The sequence below is a fragment of the Coturnix japonica genome, chromosome 1, assembly GCF_001577835.2.
Source record: "Coturnix japonica isolate 7356 chromosome 1, Coturnix japonica 2.1, whole genome shotgun sequence".
In the NCBI taxonomy this organism is placed as follows: Eukaryota; Metazoa; Chordata; class Aves; order Galliformes; family Phasianidae; genus Coturnix; species Coturnix japonica.
Window position 1 is genome coordinate 8,827,476 of NC_029516.1, and position 26,249 is coordinate 8,853,724.

Below are 26,249 nucleotides of genomic sequence, written 5' to 3' on the forward strand. Positions count from 1 at the left end.
GCAAAGGGACGAGGCCAGATTCTTTTCAGCAGTGCACGGCAACAGAACAAGGGGAAACTGAAACACAAGGAAGTTCTGTGCATAAGAATTTCTTCACAGTAAGGGTGACAGAACATTGGAACAGGATGCCCAAAAAGGTTGTGGAGTCTCCTTCTCTGGAGATGTTCACGACCCACCTGGATGCTTACCTGCACAACCTGGTCTAGAGAGACTGCTTTGGCAGGGTGATTGAACTAGATAATCTTTGGAGGTCCCTTCCAGCCCCTACAATTCTATGGTTCTGTGGTATCTGTATTTAAAATGCCCTTTTTCTATTACAAAGGAATTGTACCCCAAACCTCACAAACCTCACAAGGAGTCTCATTTCTTCTGTGTAGTAACTGGCTAAGTGGCAACAAAATGTCTTATGTGGATTTTTTTTTTTTTTTTTCCCCTGATTTTCTGGAAAGTAGAATAAAAACGGACTGCAGAAGGGAGCAGACAGGTGTTTTTCCTTGGTTACATGAAAAGTAAAGAGAGAAAGGTAACTTCTAAAAAAAAAGCAGACTTTGTCAAAGTTAGAGAGATTTACAGAGTTAGAGGTAAAGTTACTGTTGGTAGATTGTAGAGGATTTAGAAAACAGTACGTGTTGGAAATACACAAGGAAATTTTATATATAAAGGTCATCACTATTTCAGGAGAATGTATTTTACTGTTATGTCTTCATATAAGTAACTTCATACGTTTGTTCTATCACAGGTACAGGAATGGCTGTGCTTAAACTGTCAGACCCAAAGGGCAATGTCAGGACAACTTGGGGATATGGGCAAGGTGCCACTTCCAAAACTAGGCCCTTCACAACCAGTATCCAAACCACCTGCAACTCCTCAAAAACAGCCTGTGCCTGCTGTCTCACATTCCCCACAGAAGACTTCCACACCGCCTACTCCAGCAGCTACAAAATCTAAAGAAGAACCAAGTGTTCCAAAGGAAGTTCCAAAATTTCAGCAAGGGAAACTGGAAAAAACATTGTCAGCTGATAAAATCCAGCAAGGAATTCAGAAAGAAGATGCAAAATCTAAGCAGGGCAAACTTTTCAAGACACCTTCAGCTGATAAAATACGTGTCTCCCAGAAGGAAGACTCAAGACTCCAGCAAACAAAACTGACAAAGACACCATCATCTGATAAAATTTTGCATGGAGTTCAGAAGGAAGACATAAAACTTCAAGAGGCAAAATTGGCGAAGATACCTTCAGCTGATAAAATTTTACATGGAGTTCAGAAAGAAGATCCAAAACTACAACAGATGAAAATGGCAAAGGCACTATCAGCTGACAAAATACAACCTGCAGCTCAGAAAGAGGATGTACAACTTCAGGGAGTTAGATTGTCCAAGACAGTCTCAGCTGATAAAATTCAACATGGAATTCAGAAAGATCTAAATCTTCAAGATGTGAAAATTGAAAAAACTTCTGCAGTGGAGACAATCCAACAAGAAGCTCAAAAAGAATCAAAACTTCAGCAAGAAAAGCTTCCAAAGACACTTTCAGAAGATAAAATTCCCGCAACAGTAAGTTCAGATCAAAAGAAACATTTAAGCAAATCTGAGGAAGATAAAAAACCTGAGCTCCTGGAAAAAAGTACTCCACACCCAAAGGACAAAAAAGAGCAAATTACAGCTGAGACAACAGAACGTGTTACTGAGCAGAAAATGGAAGTTGAAGCACCTTGTGACAAACTGCATGAAAAGAAACAAGAGGATGTTAAGAAAGAGGATTTGACAACTGGAATTCCACAGATGGTTTCAAAAACTGAAAAAGTGGAGGAAGAAAAAACTCCTGTTCCAGTGTCACGACTGCCAAGATCTGATCATGTGGAAGCAGTGAGAGAAAAAATAGTAAGTAGCTTTTCTTCTCTAAATGCTTTTCTCCTTTGCTACAATTTAGAATCCCATCCTTATGGACCCTGTCATTGACATTTTACTGCTCTTTATTGTTTGGATGATTTGATCATCCATACGAATGATATAATTCTCAATGACAGAATTAGTCTTTTTGAGTAAGAGTTTCACTAGTTAGTCCTATTTTTTCCTCACTGCTTTCCAATAGTTCTTGTATGATTTTCAGCTTAGACATATGAAACTAACTGAGTTTCTGTTTCATCGGATTTCAAATATTTATGATTTCTTTATCTGCTTCTGTAGACAGTCAGGCCTTTGGAGTTTAATTGTTTAAATTGGAACATTTTAATAGTTCTTAGTCTCAAAAGCAAATAATTGATAATAAGTTACAAAGTATTTTGAAGTACCAAAGGATGGTAAACATTTAAGGAATATTTTTTGATGCCTGAAAATGGTATGTTAAAGTACACAGCCTTTACATCTTTTAAATGTTTCATCTGCCTACCCCATGTTTAAGTAGTGTTTGTGGTGAGCTCTTCATTCAGATCATTAGATGACTTTGTAATAGACTATACTAGAATGCTATATTTCTAAATAAATTTATTTCCCAAATATGAAGTCAATAGCAAGCCACTGATCAAGAGAAGTGGGTAACAGACAATTTTTTGATAAATGGCAAAATATGGTTGTTTGTTTGTTTTTTTTGTTGTTGTAGTTTTTTTTATTTATTTGTGTGTGTGTGTGTGTGTGTGTGTGTGCGTGTGTGCATCAGTACTGAAAGTTAAGCTCTGAACACTATGTTACTTAAGTAGAAAGAGGTTTAGGAGAAAAGTCCAATCATGCCAAAATTATGTTTTCAACTAATATCAGTAAAAATTATCAGGTTTTTGTTTCTTTCTTTGTTTGTTTGATAACCAAGGTTTTTGGGCAGAAAATTATTCTGATTAGGAAGTCATGCTGTGGAGAGTTTTGTTAAAAATTATTATTTTTAGAAATCATGCTTGCAGTCAGATACGTTTCCATCACATGATATGTTTATATGACACAGTGGTATCAAGAGATGTGATATCACGTGGTTGTACTGAGGGAACACAAATTTTGTTCTCAGCATTATAGCCATCTGGAAACAACAAACAAATAAACAAACAAGAAAGAGATCTAAGAAAATGAAATATCAGTTTGAATATTTCATATTAGGCATGAGACTCTAGTGCAGCACTTTCCAAGAAGAGCAAGTTTGCAAGATGTCATTTTGGGAGCATTTTCTTTGTAACATACATTAATATCAGAGAACCTAAGAAATACTTTTTCTGTTTGTTTGTTTGCTTGCTTGCTTGCTTTATTTTTATTAAAAGCTCCATTTTTTCCTGTTAAAAAACTTTCATCACTCTCTAGTCTTAGTGCTATATGGTCATCTTTGTGTTCTATGAAGATAAGAAAGCACATGACAGTCTTAGCAAATCTAAGGTACACATATTTGACTTCTGTCTCTGATAGCAACATAGTTTTATCATAAATTAATTATTTCTAATTATCTCTTGATATATTATATGGTGCACTGGCATTTCACTTTTGTTTCACTTAATCACTCTCACTGCCTTCTGACTTAATCAGAACTTCCTGAGTTAACTCCCTAGATGAAGTTTAGCTTTCTTTTACTTTTGCCATTAGACTTTGAAGCACATTTAACTAAAGTTTATAAATCATAATAGTTTAATTCATGAAAGAAAATACATAGGTGTCCTCTTTTAAGTATTTTTAAAATTACAACACTTTCCCCATACCCCTATTTTTCCTCATTAGAAAAATCATATAAACAAAAACAAAACAAAACAAAACAAAAATTTAATACTAAACTTGGAATTTTGAAATTCTGAAGATAAAGCTGTTGCCTCACCTAATTTATGCTTCAGGAAAATAAGTCCCCCGTCCCCCTTTCCCTCCCATTTTTTGTTTGTTTGTTTGTTTTAGTTTATTGAAGTATCTTAATGCTAACTTTGAACATTAGATACAATTCTCCCCAAGAAAGCATGTGACAGAAGTGGAGGATGAAAGAACAGTTTTGGTATCTTCACTGATACTGTTTAGATAATTAAATGATAGTATTTAGACACTGAAGATTATAAAATATATGAGGACAGAATCTTATGAAGGATTTCAGACAGGTGTATGTGTAAATAATGATATAAAGACGCAGCTGCCAAATGACTAATGCCATTTTATATCAAAATCTGTGAAAATGGTGATTAACTAATGCTTGTAGCATCCTTAGAGGATAAAGATCTGTTGCAGTAAAGTCAGCCTTGGAAAATGTCACACAGATCTCAAATTATATTTAAAGATCTGAGAACCTTTGAAATAAATGTGAGTTAAATATTGGAACATTCTTAAAGAGTTGGCCTCAAAGTATGGTTTAAGGTATCATAAAGCCATTTTTTCTTCAAACCATTTTTTTTATTTTTTTTTTCCCCAATAGTGTTTTAAACTGTAATTTGTTCAAAGAGTTATCAAGGAACAAACTGTCTTTGCTGATGATTTACAGGTATTTTTTAATTCCTAATAAACTATCTTGTAAATACATGTACTGTAGCAATTAACTGTCCTCACAAGGATGCCTAGAATTCTTGGACAGTTATAACATACTGGTTTGTCAATGTGTAACAGTTGACTTGAAACTCCCAATTAACATAAAAGTAGTTCTTATATGTAAATGAACGTTATAATGGTATAACTTGGACAAGTTTACAGCACATCAGCCACATGATGCAAGTGTCCCTATCATTTCCATCTCGTGTTTATTGAAGAATGGTCAAGTACTTTGGTTGAATACCTGATAAGAAATTGTGATATTGTAATATATTGCAAATCAACATTATAATGCTCTTAATTACAAAACATGGATGAGAGAGACTAAGTAAGAAAAGCATTTGCATGCAGAATTTTGGGCACAGATTATTAAATAAAATGTGTTCATAATATAAAAAGAATAAGATTTAATAGCTTACTCAATCAGAAACAGTTTGCAATAAGTATAATGTTTCTATAAAGAAAATTACCTCTCTAAATCATGAGTTCATCTGCACAATAAATTTTCTGCAATGGAATATAATCCATTATTACTCCTTTATTAATCTTACTGATGTATACACAACTTCAAAAACTGACAAGACTTTTTGGATCATGGTTTTCACAGAATCACAGAATTGTAGGGTGGTTGGAAGGGACCTCTAGAGATCATCGAGTCCAACCCCCCTGCCAAAGCAGGTTCCCTACACCACATCACACAGATAGATGTCTGGGCAGGTCTTGAATATTTCCAGAGAAGACTCCAACACCTCCCTGGGGAGCCTGTTACTTTTAAAAGAGCTCTAATTTCATATGATAACCAGTTCAACATTTTTAAGTAAGTTAGATATCATCTGTTTTCAAATAAGCAAAAACTTGTATTGTAAAATAGTTTTATGATGTACTATCACTATCACAGTATAAATGTCACTGGAATTGTAGGAATACCTCCAACATTAGAACATGTTCGTTATTAGCACAAATTAAACAGGTTGCATTTCCAACAAAATTGTTTTTTTCCTTACTGATTCAGATACATTTTTAATTCATTTTTTCATTTCCTAACAGTTGTTAAATATATGCATAATCCCTAGGGATGTTGTTTCCTCAACAGTTTGTTTGCCTAAAAATCTTATGTTTGATACAATTTGTTTACAAGTTTGTTGATATCTTCACATATATGATGACTAATCCTATCCAAGTAGATCACTGATCATTGAAGAACAGATAAAGTTAATGACAATATCCTTGAATGCTTGAAGGAGGAAAAAAACACACAAAGACTAAAGCTTGCTTCTCATAAATTGCATGCATATTTTCTCAAAACATAACGTGCAAGATAATGTTTGCATCAGATAACTCCACATATAAAAATGATAGAAAATATATTTGTATCATAATAGACTTGAAAAGAAAGATGAATTTTCTTGTCACATTTATTTTTAGGGAAGTCCCTAAATACTGTAAAACTTTTTCTTCTCCTTATGGTACAGATAGCAGTTTCGTTTTTTTGTTTTTTGTTTTTTCCATGATTCAGCATTTTATTATTTATAGCAGTGATGTTATGGCATACGTGGATTCATCAACAAGGCAGGCAATGGCAGCACTCAGTTCCACCTCGTCGTTTGGTCACTGAGTAGATACTACAGATTAGACACACAGATGATGATGCTCTGCTCTCTCAGATTAGGAGAATAGATAAGGTTGTTCCATGCCCACTTGCTTGCTTATTTCTGAAATTAACTACTTATTTAACATGTTCTGTTTCATATGATTTTTTAAGTTATTTTATCACTTCATCTCTGTGGAACTCTCAGAGACTCACTTTCCCTACTTGAGCACAGTTTGTCCATCATCTCCTAGGGGACTTTCTGAGCTTGAATGATGTTTTTCTAGAAGCTAATCTAAATTGATGACACACATAATTGGGTATGTTTTTGCAAGTATGGACATATTAGAAATAGAAAAACAGTGAAATTGTAATGGGGGTATGATATTTCTGGATGAAAAAATCCTTTGCTTTGAACTGACAACATACTTTTAAAAAATGTATTCCAATAAATGTCTCTTAAAACTTATTCTGTAATAATGGGAGTACAGATATAAAGTTTTAAAGAGAGGGGAAGAAAAAAAAAAATAATAAATCTTGTAATTATGCTTCATTTTTTACCTGATGGGAAGGGGATGTATTATTCTACCTATATGGGGCGAAAAAGTACATTTTTCATAACAATGACTTCTGAAGCATTTAAGTAGTGATGGCTCCCTAGAGTTGTTTGGCATGCTATTGGAGTTTTGTTCTTGTTTATGTATTAAACACAGCTTTATCACTAGAACTATTCTTAGAAATAATTGTTGTCAAATCTAATTTTTATGTACAACATTTTTTGCTCTGGTATCAGATACTTGGGTTTACTACATTGGGTTCTGTGCTATTAAAGACAGATGTGGTTTCTACTCAAGGTAATATCTGACTTTGTTAAGTAGGTAATAAATCATTCTGCAAAAAATGGAGGTTACTAAACTAGATATTGATGAGTAGATTAATTTAATCTTATTGCTAGTTTTTTTATTGGAAGATTGCATGCATAGTGACATGCCTGCAGGCAAGAATAGGTACTTTAACCATAAATTAAGGAATGGGGAAAAAAAAAAAAAAAAAGGCTGCTTTAAAAAGAAATAAATAAATAATTGATAATAACAAGTATTTGTTTTATGATATTTTGTCCTTAAATGTAACTTTAGTGTGAATAAACATTTCAAAATAATAAAAATTTGTCAGCAACTAAACGTAAGTGTGAACGTATCTACAAATTATCATTAAGCACTGTTATGGCTTTTTTGTATTTGTTGCACAGTATTTTTTTAATTTTTTTTTTTTTTTTTTTTTTTTTTTAATGCAGCATAATGCCAATGATGCTGATAAGTCACATATTTGAGTAAATTGTTAGGTCTACTTCAGGAATCCTTGATTTGATTAACAACATTGAAGAATAGTCATTGAATCATCACAGGACAATAGAATGGCTTAGGTTGAAGGCGACCTTAAAGTTCATCAAGTTCCAACCCCCTGCTGTATTTAGGATTACCAGCCACTGAATCAGGCATGGCCCCATCCAACCTGGCCTTGAATGCTTTCAGAGATGGTGCATCCACAGCTTCTCTGGGCAACTTGTTCCAGTGCTTCACCACCCTGGTAATACCTGAATACTGTAACAAATACTGAGATCACATCATATTATTAAAATCAGGAGGCTTGGGATGCTTGTTCTCAAATTACTATTGGAGACACTTCTTGGCTATGATGACAGCTAAGATAAGCTGTTATTTGTGACAGAGCTATTTTGTTAGTTGGATGATGAGATTCTTTCAATAAGTAGAGTATTTCACAGCTGCATGAAATTAGGAGGCATTTCACATCTGGGAGAAGGGAAACTGGTGTGAAAATTATTGTTGTAGGATATTCTTGGTATTTTGTTATCCAAAGGGGTGCTTGTCATTCAGAGTGGTATAAAAGGATCTGAAGCTAGGTTAATGACAAAGGATATTTAATTAGGATTAAGTAGGAAACTACGAGTTACAATGTTCAGTTGCATATGCCTGCCTTGTTTTCTCCATTTCCTTTGATCAATAGCCATCCGTCTTGCTTTTATCACATACAATTATGCTTTCCTAGCAGCAGGTTACCTCTGCATTACAAATGTACTGAGAAACTTGTTTTAAATGAGCTGTTGAGAAAATGTTTGCACACATATGGGGACATTCCAGACCATGTTAACTCATGCTTCAGTACTGTGTGTATTCTTATGTTACAATGTGTAACACTTACTTCAAAAAAAAAAAATGAAACTAAATCTCCAAAATTTGAAAAGGTTCACATATTTCTAGGGAACTGTAAAAGTTTAATAGGGCAAAGTAAGGAGTAGACCCCATAAATACTGCAGGTTACTTGGTAAGCTATATTTATATTTAGAACTCTGTAGGCAATTTTGAAGCATAAGTAATTAAATATTAATTTAAATTAGCCAACAACAAAAAAAAAATGTCCAATGCACATATGAAAAAATGATAGACCATCATTAGATAGGATTCTGAAAGCAATTAACTACTCTATTTATTTTTTATTTGCATTTAAAATTTTACAGCTGATAATATAATTTACTGATGTGGAAAATCAGGCAAAACATAGTTAAATGTTAGCATAGTTAATGGCTTTGCAAAGCAGAATTAGTGTTTAGTCATTTACAATTTAATATAATTTGACTTAAAATTTTGCATCTGGAACTTTAGCTCATTTTTTAGAAAATACACTCATATGTAATTGCTTGGAGACATAAAGAATTTATAAGTATATACACACGCATATGTATTTATTTTTTTAGGAAAAGGAGGATGACAAAACAGACACATCAAGCTCTCAGCAACAGAAAAGTCCACAAGGTCTGAGTGACACCGGGTATTCTTCTGATGGGATATCAAGTTCACTTGGTGAAATTCCAAGTCATATCCCCAGTGATGAAAAGGACTTACCCGGAGAACCTAGTCAGAAAGACACCATTTCACAAGAAAGTCCTCCAAGCCCCTCAGATCTAGCTAAACTAGAAAGTACTGTTCTTTCTATTTTGGAAGCTCAGGCAAGTACACTTGCTGATGAAAAATCTGTGAAAAGGAAAGAACTTCATGAAACATACAGTGAACAGACAAAGGATCAGCACAAAACAAAGCCTTTGCCAGTCACTCCAGAGTCTTACAGTTCAGATGAGGAAGACTTAGTAGCTATTCAAGAAGGTGAAAGAACCATTGCAGCTGATAGCAAAGGAGGTGCTTCATCCCTAACTGACTACAAGGAAGAAGATGGAGGAGATGACATACTGGCAAGAAGACAACGCTATGATTCTGTGGAAGACAGCAGTGAGAGTGAAAACTCACCTGTACCAAGGAGAAAGAGAAGAGCTAGTGTTGGTTCTTCCAGTAGTGATGAGTACAAACGAGATGACAGTCAGGGATCTGGTGATGAGGAAGACTTCATTAGGAAACAAATTATAGAGATGAGTGCTGATGAAGATGCCTCAGGTTCTGAAGATGATGAATTCATTAGAAATCAACTCAAAGAGATCAGTGTAACTGAAAGCCAAAAGAAAGAAGAAGTGAAAAGCAAAGCCAAAGGAGCAGCAGGAAAACACAGGAGAATGGCACGGAAAAGTACTGCAGGCTACGATGAGGACACAGGCAGACGGCATTCATGGCATGATGATGATGATGAGACTTTTGATGAAAGCCCAGAGCCAAAATACAGGGAAACTAAAAGTCAGGATGGTGAAGAACTCACTATAAGTGGAGGAGGAGGCCTTCGGCGTTTCAAAACAATAGAATTAAATAGTACAATAACAAGCAAATATTCTGAGACACCTGAACAACAGAAGGGTATTTTGTATTTTGATGAAGAGCCTGAGCTAGAGATGGAGAGTCTTACAGATTCACCTGAAGATAGATCTAGAGGAGAAGGATCTTCTAGTTTACATGCTTCAAGTTTCACACCAGGTACATCACCTACTTCAGTGTCATCACTCGATGAAGACAGTGACAGCAGTCCAAGTCACAAAAAACTAGGAGGGGAGAGCAAACAGCAGCGCAAAGCTAGGCATCGGTCTCATGGTCCTCTTCTTCCAACTATTGAAGATTCTTCAGAAGAAGAAGAACTACGGGAAGAGGAAGAACTGCTAAAGGAACAAGAGAAACAGCGTGAGTTAGAACAGCAACAAAGAAAAAGTTCTAGCAAAAAATCTAAAAAGGACAAGGATGAACTGAGAGCTCAGAGAAGAAGAGAACGTCCAAAGACTCCTCCAAGTAATCTTTCCCCCATTGAAGATGCTTCTCCAACAGAAGAGTTACGACAGGCAGCAGAAATGGAAGAGCTGCACAGATCTTCCTGTTCGGAGTACTCACCTAGTATTGAATCAGATCCTGAAGGATTTGAAATCAGCCCAGAAAAAATAATAGAAGTACAAAAAGTTTACAAATTGCCTACTACTGTCTCTCTATACTCACCAACAGATGAAAAACTAATTGGAGTCTTAAAAGAGGAAAGTGGTCAAAAGACACTGAAAAGCGCTGAAGAGGTGTATGAGGAAATGATTCACAAGACCCACAAGTCCAAGTCTTTTCAAATTGCAAGTGAAAAAGATGAAGTGTTTGAAAAAGAGTCTTTGTATGGTGGAATGCTAATAGAGGATTACATTTATGAGTCTTTAATAGAGGATACTTACAATGGAACTGTTGATACTAACCTTGCAATGAAACAAGATGAGAGTAATGAATATATACAGCAGAGAGGAAAAGAGAAAAAAATCAGAGCTTCAGAACAGATCTATGATGAACAACAGAAAATTACTGATCTACAGGAAGACTATTACAGTGTAGAGCCTTTATGTTCAATTGTGCCTCAAGAAGATATTGTTTCTAGCTCTTATATTATTCCAGAAAGTCATGAAATAGTTGTATTAGACAGCACAGTAACTTCCACCACTGAAGAAAAGCAGTTGTTAGATGCTGAAGCTGCTTATGAAGAGCTTATGAAAAAACAAAAAATGCAGCTAACTCCTGGGTCCAGTCCAACACAGCCAACTTCAGATTTTGCTCCTGCACCTGATATGAAAGTGTCTAGTACTGGAGAAATAGCGGATAGCATATCTTTAACATCAAGCACCACTTCAGCAATCTCAGATGTATCATCTCTCAGTAGCATAGCACTTTCTATTCCAGATGTTAAAATAACACAGCATTTTACAGCAGAGGAAATCGAAGATGAATACTTAACAGATTATGCTAGAGAAATTCAAGAAATAATTTCTCATGAAACATCGATGTTGACATACTCTGAGATATCAGAAGGTGCTGTATCAATTTTACCTTCTGATACAGCTTCCTTAACATCATCTACATCTTCTGTTTGTACCACAGACAGTTCATCACCTATAGATAGTGCAACCACAGGTTATGTAGATACAGCAGATGCTGTAAGTAAACTAGCAGATTCTGAAGACATGATAGCCCAAGTTCCCTTTACTTCTACAGAAGAGTACTCTGAAGTGTGCATGCCTTATGAATCTCTTGCTGGAGCCACTACAAAGCCATCGATGGTCTCAGATATGGATACTGTGCATCAAGCTGCAGTTTGTTTACCTGAAACTGCACCCTCAGTATTCACCACTACAGTTATAAAACCCAAGCAATATGCAGCTGATACCATTACTTATGATGTCTCCACAGCAGAAAAGGATGGAGCTAGAAAAATGAAAAGTACAGTAGAGGCTGGCATTATCAAAATTCATCGTGAAGATTCACACAAAGAATTGAGTCTTGATATGACAAAGATTAACTTGACTGGTGCTACATCTGAGCAACCACCCCTATGTGTAGCATCAGTTTCAGTTAAAGAGCCTGCATCAGAAACACCTTCTGTACCTACACCCAGAGTTGTAAGTAAGACCAGCATGGTCTCCATGCCTTCCTCAGCTCCTGCTCTAACATCCAAAGTGTTTTCACTTATTAGAAGCTCTTCTTTGGATTCTCCTGCACAACCTTCTCCACCCCCACCTCCTCCACCACCACCTCCTCCTCCACCGCCATTACCTCCACCTATTTTACCCAAACCAGCCATTTATCCCAAAAAGAAGTCACAGGTTCAGGCTCCCATGGCAATAGCTCCCACAGCGGTACCTTTAGTCACAAGTGTTGCTACACTGGAATCTACAGCTGTAGTAAAAAATCATGTGGTACCTATCACAAAAACTTGCACCCCAACACCACCTCCTGTACCACCCAAGCCGTCCTCCATTCCAGCAGGGCTTGTTTTCAGTCACAGACCCACTGAAGTAACTAAACCTCCAATTGCTCCTAAGCCAGCAGTTCCTCCACTCCCTATAGCTGTTCATAAGCCAGCGGAAATACAGCCCAAACCAATAGGTCTGTCACTGACGTCCAGTATGACTCTGAATTTGGTCTCTTCAGCTGAATACAAAATAGCATCTCCCACATCCCCTTTGTCTCCACACTCTAACAAATCTTCACCAAGGTTGACAAAACCCTCACAGGAAACCTATGTTGTCATCACATTGCCATCTGAGCCTGGAACTCCCACAGAAGCTATCACTAGTCAGGCTGTTACCAGCTGGCCTTCAGAAGAAGCTTCTAAAGAACAGATTCCCCAGCCTATGCAACCAATTTTTACTTCATCCATGAAAGCTGTGGAAATCCAAGGTATGGCAGATCAGAGTATGTATGTTGCAGGTGCTTTGCAAACTATTCCTATCACTACACAATCAACTTTTGAAAAAGTACCTAGTTCAATATCAGAAGCAGTAACAACAGAGGTAGCCAAGACCACAGCATCTGTAGTGAAGCGCCCAGTGCCCAGTGTTGGTTTAGGCAGTGTCGCTATAACTATACCTCCCGAGCCAATATATATATCAGACCAACCCAGGTATAGAGAGAATGGAAGATTCCATCCTTTGGGTGATGTCATTGATCTTCGCACTTTAACTAAGATGGATGTTGAAATGAGAGACAGCTGTATGGATCTCTCTGCTGTTTCCATGGATGTTAGAAGGCAAATGCCAGCAAGTGATACATCTGGGAGGCCAGTAAGTACTGTTCAGCCAGCTATAATAAATCTTAGTACTGCATGTATTGCAGATCCTTCTCTGTCTATAGTCACTGAGACAGTTGCTGTCATGACCTGTACTGCCACTGTAAGCTACTCTCCCAGCACAGACAGCCTTGTGGATCTGGGACATGCAATGACAACTCCACTGCAGCTAACAACATCAAAACATTTTGAGCCTGCCTACAAAGTAACAAGCAGCCAGCCCTTCCCTGTAAGTAGAGATGAAGTGCCAATAAATTTATCCCTAGGTACTTCAGCACATGCAGTGACATGGGCTGCTACAAAGCCTGTTACTGTACCACCTGTTAGTGTCACAAATGGTTGGACTGATCTCTCCACTTCTCAGGAGCCAATGGAGATTGGAGCAGTTGACCTCAGCACTACAAAATCTCACAGAACAGTTGTAACAATGGATGAAACTACTTCAGGTATCATAACTACAGTAATAGAAGATGATGAAAAGCCTGTGGACCTGACTGCAGGGAGAAGAGCTGTCTGCTGTGATATGGTTTATAAACTGCCATTTGGTAGAAGCTGTACTGCACAGCAACCTCCAACTACACTTCCTGAGGATCGCTTTGGTTACAGGGATGACCACTATCAATATGATCGTTCAGGGTCATATGGCTACCGAGGAATGGGAGGTATGAAACCATCTATGTCTGACACAAATTTATCAGAAGCTGGACTGTTTGCATATAAAAGCAAGAATAGCTTTGATTATCGAGTTGGGGCAACTGATGCAGCAGTAGATCTTACTTCTGGAAGAGTTACTTCAGGTCAGTATGACACAGCTGCAGATCTTTCTTTGAAATATGATTATGATGTTCCTCACCTCATTTCAGGATGATTTTTTATATATTATTTTTTTTCCCTTCTGTTGTTTTGTTTTCTTTTGGACATTGTGACAAACTGTTCTGGATTACACACGTATTTCATTTCTTCATTTTACATATGTGTTTTGCACAGAGGTGCCTGCATGTGCCTGCATGTTCAGAAATGCTGTTTCCTTCACATCTAAAATAGATCAATAACCTGAAGATTTGCATGTGGTTTCCCCTTCCCATTTAATTCATCAAGATGAAATGACTATCAGAATCCACAGAGCAGCATTCTTTTGTGGGACTGGACTGTAACTTTGCCCTGTAATTTCAGGTGAGGTTATGGATTACTCAAGCAAGACCACTGGTTCTTACCCAGAGACTCGACAGGTAATTTCTGGCATCGGGATCAGTACGCCACAATATTCCCAAGCAAGAATGGTATCATCCCTCAGTTCCCCATTTGGCACTGGAAGTGTTTTAAGATCATCCAATGGTGTTGTTTATTCTTCAGTAGCAACTCCAATCCCATCTACATTTGCCATCACTACACAACCTGGTTCTATTTTCAGTACAACAGTCAGAGATTTGCCTACTCTTCAAACAATTGACTCAGTGCCCTCATTATCAACTTTGCAACAAAATCAACCACTTCCAAGATCGTACAGCTTCTTGACAACAATGGCAGCTGAAAAAGATGCAAGTACTACCCTTGATATTGAGACAGGCTTACAACCTCTTACTCTAGAAGCTATTGCCACTGAGCCAACCAACTTAATACCTGCTACTGCATCTGAAGTTTATACAGATGTAATTGAAGATGAGGTTGCTCTTATCATTGCCCCTGAAGAAGGCAAACAGCAACAGCTTGATTTGGAGCGTGAACTTCTTGAACTTGAGAAAATTAAGCAACAACGCTTTGCTGAAGAGCTGGAATGGGAACGTCAGGAAATTCAAAGATTTAGGGAACAAGAGAAGTTTATGGTGCAAAAAAAGCTTGAGGAGCTGCAATCCATGAAACATCATCTCTTATTTCAGCAAGAGGAAGAACGGCAAGCTCAGTATATTATGAGACAAGAGACATTAGCCCAGCAGCAGCTGCAACTTGAACAGTTCCAACAACTTCAACAACAGCTCCACCAACAGTTAGAAGAACAAAAAATTCGACAAATATATCAGTATGGTTATGACCCTTCAGGAACTGGCTCTCCACAAACAACCACAGATCAAGCCCTTTTGGAAGGACAATATGCAACCACAGAAAACGGCCAGTTTTGGCCTACTGATGATGCAACCACTACAGCTTCAGGAGTGCTGGGTATTGAAATTCCACCAAGCCAAACATGGTATACAGTTCAGTCAGATGGCATTACCCAGTACATACCTAGGTCTGGTATCCTAAGCTCTGTTTCAGAAATGTCTCTGAAGGATATTGATGTTAGAGAAGAGAAGCAATTGAAAAAGAGAAGTTCTATGCCAAAATTACGTGGTCCCTATGAAGAGCTGGAGGAATCTCTGGAAGAAGAGCCCCGGTGCTACAAAAAGATAGTGGACAGTGGAGTGCAAACTGATGATGAAGACGGAGCAGAGAGAGGTTACACAAACAGGAGACGGAAAACTAAGAAGAGCGTTGATACAAGTGTCCAGACGGATGATGAAGATCAAGATGAATGGGATCTTTCTAGCAGGTCTAGAAGAAAGCCTCGTGTAGGGAAATACAGTGAGAGTACCACAGAGGCAGACAAAGCTAAACAGTTCTCCAAAGTGTCTAGTATTGCAGTTCAGACAGTAGCAGAGATTTCAGTACAAACAGAACCTGTAGGAACAATAAGGACACCTTCAATCAGGGCTCGATTGGATGCTAAGGTTGAAATCATAAAACACATTTCAGCTCCAGAAAAGACGTATAAAGGAGAAAGTTTGGGATGTCAAACAGAGACAGAGTCAGACACTCAGAGTCCCCAGTATTTGTCAGCTTCATCCCCTCAGAAAGATAAAAAACGCCCGACACCATTAGAAATAGGCTACTCATCTCACCTTCGTCCGGACTCCACTCTGCAGGTAGTCCCTTCCCCTCCCAAATCTCCCAAAGTTCTCTATTCACCCATTTCACCTGTTTCACCAAGTAAAGTTATAGAGTCAGCATTTGTACCCTATGAAAAATCCATCACTGATGACATCAGCCCTCAGAAGATGCTCCATGCTGACATTGCCAAGGTTCCTCCATCAAGCCCAAAGGCAGCAAAGATGATGCAGCGCTCTATGTCTGATCCTAAGCCCCTGAGTCCCACAGCAGAAGACAGTTCCAGAGCTCAGTTTCAGTACACTGAGGGTTTCCTGGTAAGAAGTGTTTGTTTTCTTTTTTTTTTTTCTTTTTTCTTTCTTTCTTTCTTTTTTTTTTTCTTTTTTTTTTTTTTCCAGTATGCAATTGTACAGCTGACTTTATTATAGCATGAGGGCTGATGCACTCATTAGCAGTGCCTATGTATGTAGTCTTTTTAAACATCTTGCTGAAGAGTCCCAGGGAATGTCTGTTGTCTAAAGCAAGGCTATTTGAGTCATTGCTTTGCCTGGAAATAGGAGAACTGAGATCACAGTCTTAGTGAGATTCAGGAAAAAATAAACAAATATTTGTTCAAAATTTGAATAGCTTATTATGTTTTAAATAGTACTTAACTGCTGATAAAACAGTTACTAGAAATTCCTAGAAAATGGGAAATGTTTTCTTTTTTAGTAATACAACATGCAGCTCATGTGGCATGGTCTGTAGTGTACTTACACTGGAATTACTGCACATAACTTCTGAGACAGCTGACAGCGGATATGTAATTTCATGATTTAGCTGTCACTTTTGACCTGTGTGGATTTTTTGGCCATTTGTGATTCTGTGGGTAAAGTTATGTCCCGGTGTGCCTGTACATCTTTTACCTCTTCCAAACGGAAGGTTTTCAGACCCCTAATAGTTTGTTTCTGGTTTTGTTTTTTCCTGGTTTGTTTTGGATAGAAAGGTTTATTAAGAATGTATGCAAGTGTTGTAGGCTGTTTCTTACAAGGTCAGAGGAGATGTACTGGTTTTAGTTGAGACAGAGATGATTTTGAATAATAAAGGACTGACATTATAAATTTTCTATTTCTACAGTATTTTTCCTCCTTGAGAAGTAAGATTTCTGATTTGGGAATCAATCCATTGTTAATGAATGAGAGGAAGTAGTACTGTTTAACAAAAAAGCACTCATAATGTAACATGTTCTTGGCTGTCCTTTAGTCTGTGTCCATTCTGTCAATTGCAGAGAGAGCATCTAATCTAATTTGTAAGATCTCTAGGAGAACTGCCATTTGACTTCTGTAATTTTTGTCTTTTATATTCCATTATCTGTGAATAAATAAGTGAGTCTGTAGTGCAGACTGAATAGAATAAAGCAGGTTGGTCCTTCTGTTTTTAATATGTTGTAGTGACCATTTTTGTCTGGTTATACCCTGCAAGATCCTCATTGTAAGCGGTTTCTACAGCTTTATGTATTTGTCCAGCTACTAAGTACATCCTGTGCTGTCACTGCTCAAAACCATTACTTGAAGTTTGAAGGGATAACTGTAGTTTTGGCACTGGTACTCCATATCAGCATCATTCCCTAATTCAGGATTAACAGCTTAAGTAACAGTAGCACAAACACTCCTTTCATGTAGAACAGTGCCTTAAAGAATGTTGCGCAGAGGTTATAAAAAGTTGACTTGTAATTGATGTTGGAGTGTAACTGTAATATTGTAAAATGATTGGCAGTGCAGTGAAGCTATTACTGAGGACGAATGATTCACTTCACTTATTTTATAGATGCATATAGTTGTAATATGATTGTATTCTTTATACAGCGGTGGATGAGTATAAATTCTATAAGTTTTAGAGGTGTTTATGCTGGAGTTTGAGCATATACAGTATTCATTAATGAAGACATGGAAACAAAAATCTTGCTTTCATTACTTACCCACATGATTGTTACCATTTTGCTCTGATCCCAAACAGTAATGACTCATATTGTTTATACTACTGTGCAGTCATCAAGCAGAATATAGTCTATGTCTCAAATTGCTTACAACCTAAATCAGTGAGGTGGACATTTTTATGGAACCTGAAATGCAAGTTGACCAATGCAAGGATAATAAAAATCTTGCATGTTTTTAAAGTGGACTGCACTAACCATGCCTTGTGGCATGTGGTGGGGAAGCTGCTCCACAAACCTCACATGGCCATCACAACAGCTTTCAGCCCTGATTTTATATCAAGCACTAAGTGTGTTTTCCACTCTCTAATGCAGACTCTTGTGTTCAGTTAGCTTAGGCTGGAATCAGTAGAAAAATAAGGGAGAAAAAGTTATACATAATAAGAAAAGTACTTAGGAGGATTTAGAAAGTAATCTAATGATATCATCAGCATCTGGAAATATGGAAATAATTTGCTTTGGCATTATCTGTGTGAGTTTCAGTTCTTAGTTACTCAATCCAGTTGTACTAAGAATGGAGGATCTTCAGTTTCCCGAAGACTTCCAGTATTCTTTCCAGTGTATTCTTTCCAGTGTATTCTTTCCAGTGCAGCTGCACCTCGAGTACTGTGTTCAATTTTGGGCCCCTCACTGCAAGAAAGACATTGTGGCCCTGGAACATGTTCAGAGAAGGACTACGAAGCTGGTGAGGGGTCTGGAGCACAGGCCTTACGAGGAGCAGCTGAGGGAGCTAGGATTGTTCAGCCTGGAGAAGAGGAGGCTCAGGGGAGACCTTATAGCTCTCTATAACTTTCTGAAGGGAGGTTGTAGTGAGCTGGGGGTTGGCCTCTTCTCTTGTGTAATCAGTGATAGAACTAGAGGGAATGGTTTTAAGCTGTGCCAGGGAGGATTCAGGCTGGACATTTGGAAGTATTACTTCTCGGAAAGGGTAGTCAGGCATTGGAATGTACTGCCCAGGGAGGTGGTGGAATCACCAACCATGGGAGTGTTCAAGAAACGTTTGGATGTGGTGTTGAGGAATATGATTTAGCCAGGAAGTATTGGTAATGGTTGGACTAAATGATCTTCTAGGTCTTTTCCAACCTTGGTAATTCTGTGATTCTGTGATTCTGTATCTATGATTTTTTATACCAGCTAAGAACCCAGTGACAGAACTTAGCATCTTGGAAGTAAAGGATAAAGTGGACAGTGTTTACTTCTTTTATGCCTCAATATTCTTACTCAAAAATTCCTCCTGAAAAGGGAAAGGCAGAGGAAATCAGACACATCATTCAGAACAATGAAGTTCAGTGCAGAAAAATTTGTGAAACAGTTCACTTAGAAGAAGGCAGTGCTGAATGTAAACAAAATAAATGGAAATGAAGGACTAGTATTTTTTTTGCATGGATGAATATCCCATTACATTTTTAATAGTTCTTATCTCAGGATTATGTCTTTATCTCCATTTATAAACACTGCAGGTGAAAAGGGTGTTAATGTGATGTGGTCACCTGCATGTTTCACAGACATAATTTTGTGGCAGTTTATAAAAAAAAGTTTATCTTCATGCAATCAGTGAGCCAAAAAAGGTAGAAATAAAATAGTCTCATTTTAAAGATTACAGTAAAAATGACTCTTTGTCCCCTACGTAATGCACTTTCATCATCCTTCCTCCACTGAAAAAATATATTTATTATAATATTACAAGGGAAAGATTATGGAGGCTGAATATCATGGTAAAATGGTATCTCTACTTTTTACAACTACTGCTGTAATTTTATGTTCTTTAATGTCCCTTTTGTAGGAAATTATGATATTTTGTCCAGTCTAGTAGAACTGAAAGACTGAGAAATAATCTGTCTGCTAATCTTCTAATGATAAATATCCAGAAGATATTACTTTCAGTGACAGCACATTTAATGTCAAAGTTATGCATTTACATTTTACTTCAATGTTTATAGTGGCCATGGCTACTGTGAACACCAGAATGAAAACAGGTGGTAGATCCCTATTAAAAGAATTAAAGAATTAAAAGAAAAGAATAAAAGGGATTGCTATGGTTTTTGCTTACTTTAGTAGCTCTTAGGGAGTAACCAATTGTAGCTGTGTCAAAGAAAAAATGTGAGATACTAGTTGCCAGTAGCAAAGCAGAGTCATGGAAGCCACCCATATAGAATTGTTTCTATGCAAAAGTACCCATTTTTCTCTTTTATGAGCTTTGTGCCACTTGAGCTCCCATTGGTAGTGAGCTCCCCAGGGCTATCTTTGAGACTGTCCTGCAGTCCTGTTTGGGCATTCACAGAATGTGATGTCATAGTGATGATTTCTCTGAGGGTGTGAGTTCCTCCTAGCATTTAAATTCAAATTAACCCATTCAGCCACAGAAGAAGAAGAAGAAGAAGAAAAAAAAATTAATAATGAAATAGCTTCACACCAGTGCATCATATAATCAAGTCACATGCCAGTCACAGTCAACATTGGCACTTGTACACATTGCATCTGAGTAGTCAAAGATGGAAGTTGTCTGCCTTTTGCCTTTAGATGTAAAATGCCTGCTCAAATGAATTGAAGCAAGTGACAGAAGATCTTGTAGATGAACTGTCATACTTACACAACATCTACAGCTAAGCAGTGCATAAAACCTCAGAAGTGTCTGTATTACTGAAACTAATGCAAAGATGCATCTGTCAATGGCCTGCCAGCTTCAGGGCTGGCATCGTGTCTTTAAGCATCCACAGTTTGAATGAATTCTAAAGAGAGTTAACACTTTTCTCTTTTATTTATTTATTTATTTATTTTTATTAGATGTTAGTTGCTGCAACTGTAAGACATAAAAAATTCAAATCTATATACTACAGAACAAAAGGCAATATTTTCAAGAAAAATCCCAAAAGATTGTTTAGTTACTTAAATAAAAATTGCAGAACTTAATCTATTGCTGTTTTAAGAGCAGAAGTGATTTTTTTTTATTACTGATTTCAAAAGTATCATTAAAAAAAATGAAATTACAGAAACAAAGCACATTAATTTGTATTTTGTCCCCTAGACTATTGCTAACTGATTTTAAAAATACAAAGCAAGATGTCTGAGAGTGTTGGCTCAGCTCTGTAGCACCTCATAAGTACATAATAAACGTAAAAGTAAATTACTGTAAATACTGTTCTCTATAATTTACTTCCTCATTTTAAAATCAAGTTATTGGAATTTACCTTGTTAACATTTCCCTTCTGTACCGTGTCATTTCTGCCTTGCCCAAGATACTGTAACTACAAAGTAATTCCTCATTTTCATCACTAACAACTTAATGGTTTGGATAAATCCTTACTGCATGTCACGTTTAGGTGAGCTGTATATATTTTGAATCACGATGTTAACATTTTATATTTGTTATCATTTCATATTTTCAAGTGCAAAGAACATGTGTTTATCTGTTTTCAGAAATAAAGATTAGGACTTTAGTGATTGGAGCTGTCCATTACTGTGTCAGATGTGCTGTACATCTGTGTACTGGAGAAGGGAAACAAGGTAGTGGCTCCCAGTAGAACTAAAAGCTTCCATATGTCACATGAACAGAGATAAAGAGCAGGGATAGTTGCATGGGGAAGTTTGGAGTTGGAAGTGTCTGTTTACCTTCATCAGAAACATGGAGTATGTTCCTTTCTTAGCATCATGTTAGAATTTCAGGTAACCAGATTTCTGCCCTCGTTGGAGACCAGAACATTGGTGTTTCTGTTGGTTTCTTGTTGACTGTTCTTTGAACAAATTAAAAGGGGTTAGCGGTTTATTTTAGCTCTTATATTCATTTTAGTGATCTGTGAGGTATGTGGTCAAGTGATTGTAATTGCAAAAGACTTAATTGGGTGACTTAATTTTCTGGTTTAGTCTTATGATCTGGTCCAGAAAAAAAAGGATAGAATATTTCTTTAAAAGTTAGATTTCAATGTAACAGCCATTACCTTGTGCAGAAACAGCTGGTATTTTGGCTTAAGGTATAGAAAAACACCTAGTGAAGAATCATTTTGGTTGTATGATGAAAGACTGTCCTAGATTTAAAGTTTAAAGATTTTTCCTTTCTTTCAGGAAATCTAAGGGGCATCTGTGGGATGTGGTTTAATGAAACTCTTCTTGCACTGGTACAAAGGATTCTTCACCTTGGGCATGTGTATACTGGTCTTAAAGTGTAGTCTGAAATTGTCCCGATTTGAATGATTCCTTTATTTGCATGAAGATTATTGGGATCAGCCTGATAGTACATTGAAATATGTTGTGATAGATTAAGTCAGTGAGTCTGGTTAAGCACATAGGTTCCTGTATTCCTGAAGTGTGACCCACAGCTATGTATGTGGCTGCTCCATTGTTCATGGACAGATCTTATTTTGAGTTTGAATTCAGGCCAGCAATCCAGAGAAGCTATAGATGTACCCACTGAATTCCTTTTGGTTTTTTTGGGCCTTTGTTGGGCTCATGCTAGCTGCAGGAGGGAAAAAAAAAAGCAACATGATCTGGGTTTCTGTGTCATCATAATATCACAGACTGTTGTTGGAAGAGACCTTTAAGATCATCTAGTTCAAACTCCCCAGCTATGGGAAGGGACTGCTCCCTCTAGACCAGGTTGCTCAAAACACCATCCCAGCCTGGCTTTGAATGCTTCCAGGAGTGGGTCATCCAACAACCTCTCTGGCAACCTGTTCCAGTGTCTCACCACCCTCACAGTAAATAATTTCTTCCTAATATCTAGTCTAAATCTGCCCTCTTCCATTTTAAAGCCATTTCCTCTTGTCCTGTCGCTACATGCCTTTATAAAAAGTCCCTCCCCAGCTTTCCTTTAGGCCCCCTTCAGGTACTGGAAGGTTGCTATAAGATCCCCCTGGAGCCTTCTCTTCTCCAGGCTGAAAACTGTAACAGCCTTTCTTTGTAGATGAGATGTTCCAGCCTCTTTTTTTTTTTTTTTTTTTTTTTTTTTTTGGTCAAAGGGGAGAGATTAATAATTTACTTGATATGCACCATTGGTATTCTCTCATCCATAAAGGTAGTGGAGAGATAGATAGTGCTCTGATTCTGCTTGTCAGTGCTTCAAGGACACAGAAGAGACACTCACAGCCTCATCATTCCTGTGCTTCTGAACCAAAATCACAGCACAGCATGCAAACTCTTGTTCATCACTGGTCAAAATGCATAGCTCATAGCAGTAAGCATGTTGAAAAATAGCGTTTAGTATTTGAGAATTTGTTCTATCAAATGATGTTATTGTTCTCTCTCTATCTGTCGTAGTAAATATGAGGCAATCTATACTGTTTTCAGAAAATCCAAAATCCCTCAGGAGCTCATGTAACTGTTTTGCAGAAGTGACCTAAACAGCTAGAATATTAAATATTACTGATTTTTCTTTATGAGACTTAGGTTCTATTAGCAGTTGAATTATTCTCAAAAGAGTTTCCTGCTTCACACTCGTGTAACTTAATCTATCTTCTTGTCTAGACTTTCTTTAAAAAGACATCTTTAAAGCAGTAGTGTCAGTTCAGTAGAGCAATACACTGGGGAGGGGGATGTAAAGGCCAGTGATTCTTACATTCCCCAGCACACCACATCTCTTCTGCATTTCAAAACTGGAAACTGAGTTGAAAAGTCAGTCTCTCACAGACAAAGACAGTTCATGACAACCTTTTATCCCTGTGTAAATAGTAAAATATCTATCTTTTTACACTTCAGCATTTCATTAGATTTAAGATTACCTTTTCCACTGAAGTTTTGAAGTATTTGAAGTTTAGAGATCTGTTAACATTTCAAGCTACTACTTCCTTTGCTGTATTTTAAATATTTTGGAATAACCTTTCTGTGAATCTAATAAGCCTTTTTGTTTGTTTGTTTGTTTGTTTGTTTGTTTTTGTTTTTGTTTTTCCCATCTATCAGATTTTTAAACAGACAAGACTTTTTCACCTTTGGTTAACATATTATATAAGCCTTGTTTTCTAAAAAGTATTTAACTGGGTCATTCTGAATTGCCTGTTATTTTAAATTAGTTGATTTCATACCTTCTATATTCAATACAGGGACACTCATGCATAGCAGAAAAAATTATGATATTCAATCTTTTTCCTTTCAAAGGAGACCCTTCATAATCTATTTTAAAGTGTAAGATTTATGGCAGAGTTGACAAAGAGCCTAGGCTTTCTGTCACTTGAACCTTTTCTTACCTGCTAACAGCTCATCCATCTCCCTGTTAGCTAGCTCTCATTTACACATTAAAAAAGAACCCATGGCCACAATCCTCAATCTTTTACCTTCTATGAAAGACAAAGAAGAATGAGGATATTTTAATCTCTGCACTCATTTCCAACTGACTTGGTTATCTACCCCCATTAGGGTAGATAATAATAATTCCATTTTAGGAATTCTTTGAGTTTTGGGTGTAGGGAAAGACCAATATAATGTTCCCTGCTTTAGAGAAACAAATACTGTATGTATGTGCAGCATAATAAAGCAACCATAGGAGAGGGACAGAAGAGCATACACTGACCATTAAGCTTGAACTTACTTACCTTTGTTTTGCCTCAAACTCTTCCCTCTTGCCAAGCCATGGAATGCAGAAGTTTATCTGAATAGAAAGGAGGAGGGTACAATTTCTGCTAGTGTAGTTGTCTGCTTATCTTAGATGGACAGGGTCTAACCTGCCTGAACTCAAGAGAGATTTTTTCACATGTTCTGCTAACTAGTTCAACTGCTTGCATTTTATCCTGTCCACTCTCTTAGGAGCAGCAATGACAAAAGCTTTGAAAAAGTGTACCAAGAAAATAAGCATACATCTTCTGAAACTTTGACAGAAGACTAAGCTTTCTATAAAAGCTTTTCAGCAAAGCAAGCACTGGGTGTGCCCTATTAGACAGACATTTGGTATACTAAAAGCAGAACAACAGATCACATTAGCTGATGCTAAAGGCTCTACAAGTATGATTTGTGTATCAGGGAATCTAATGTTGGACTGGATTCAGCTTGTGGTTTGAAGTTGTCCAAATGGAGTCATTGGTTTGGGGTGGTTTTCCCTACTGAGATTTAAACACATTGGAGATACTCTCAGAACAGAGATTCTCCAGAGCTTTCTTCAGAAGATATCTAGTTTGCATGTACAAAATCCTCCCTGAAAACTTTCCCAATGTGCAATAATTAGAGAAAAACATGGAATTTGTCCTTGTCAAAGTAGAAGACTAGTACCTTCTCCAAAACTGTAGCTCATAACTTAACACAAGCTTTAATTCCATTTGGATTAATAACACCTAATAGTAATTTTTTGAAATTAATAAGACTTGCTTATGGCAGAACTGAACTTATGAGCTTTTCGCCCTGGTCCTCGCTCTCAAAATGTTTCTATTTTGATATTGATTTGCTAAGTAAATGTTTTTGTGTTAAAAAACAAACAAACAAACAACAAAAAAAAACCCTAATTAATATAAATAACTGTACTTACAATTCTAAGTCTGAATTTTAATTCTAGTCACGTGGTTTACGTATTGATGCTCAAAAATCCAATGTGGGAATTGGGAAATACAAGCAAAAATTAGTTCTTTCTACAGTCTTTCTTTAATTTCTTCCTCCAGTATACCATTATTTATTTATAAACTAATATTTAGCAATTACTATTTTTAATGGAACACTACTTTCCATTTGCAAACTGAAAAGAGCTATCAGGTTAAATTGGTCACTGTCAAATTGGAAGGCAGCTTTAAGTGTAGCAAACAAGACTTGTACGTAGACTTGACTCTTTAAAAATTTAGTTGCAATTTAGATTGTGGAAAAAGTGCTTACCTATCATTTTCAGATCAATTCAGTACAGGAATCCCAATCAGTTTGGAAAGTAAATAGCAATTCTGCACAATGTTCCAAAATGAAATTCAGAAATGGTACAGACAATACAGGTAGAAAATTAAAAATAAATCAATCAAATAAAATCAGTCCATCAAATTTCAGAAATATGACTAAAGTAGTAAAAAAATAAATAAATATGACTTTAAGTATTAATTGCTTTGGACTCTTAGATGAGAGGCTAAAGGAACTGGATGTGTTGAACTAGAAAATAGAAAGCCAAAGCTGGACAAGGTAGCACTGTGCTAAATATAGCTATAGGTGAAACACATACTAACCTCTCTTCATGTGCAATTGAAGCAGGAAAGGAATATCAATTTGTTTTATGGGATACTGAGTAGGTAAGAAGAAAAGCTTTCTAACTGCAATAGCACAAATACTTTAAAATCAAGACAGCATGAGACTGTGTTGTCTGAATATTGGGAATAACATACAGGGATAGCATGCAGGACTTTCGAAGTCAGGTATATCTGGAGCAGTATAAG

General features: G+C 36.9%; 1 protein-coding gene across 8 annotated transcripts in view; it reads left to right on the forward strand.

Moving 5' to 3' along the window:
- The window catches only part of PCLO (piccolo presynaptic cytomatrix protein), a 304,964-nt gene that overhangs the window by 142,054 nt on the left and 136,661 nt on the right, over nucleotides 1–26,249 (forward strand). For all 8 annotated transcript variants that reach the window (XM_015880308.2, XM_015880153.2, XM_032442183.1 and 5 more), the window contains exons 4-6: nucleotides 740–1,879; nucleotides 8,830–13,891; nucleotides 14,268–16,273. In XM_015880308.2, coding sequence (XP_015735794.1) covers nucleotides 740–1,879; nucleotides 8,830–13,891; nucleotides 14,268–16,273 — 8,208 coding nt within the window. The remainder of the gene's footprint in view (nucleotides 1–739; nucleotides 1,880–8,829; nucleotides 13,892–14,267; nucleotides 16,274–26,249) is intronic.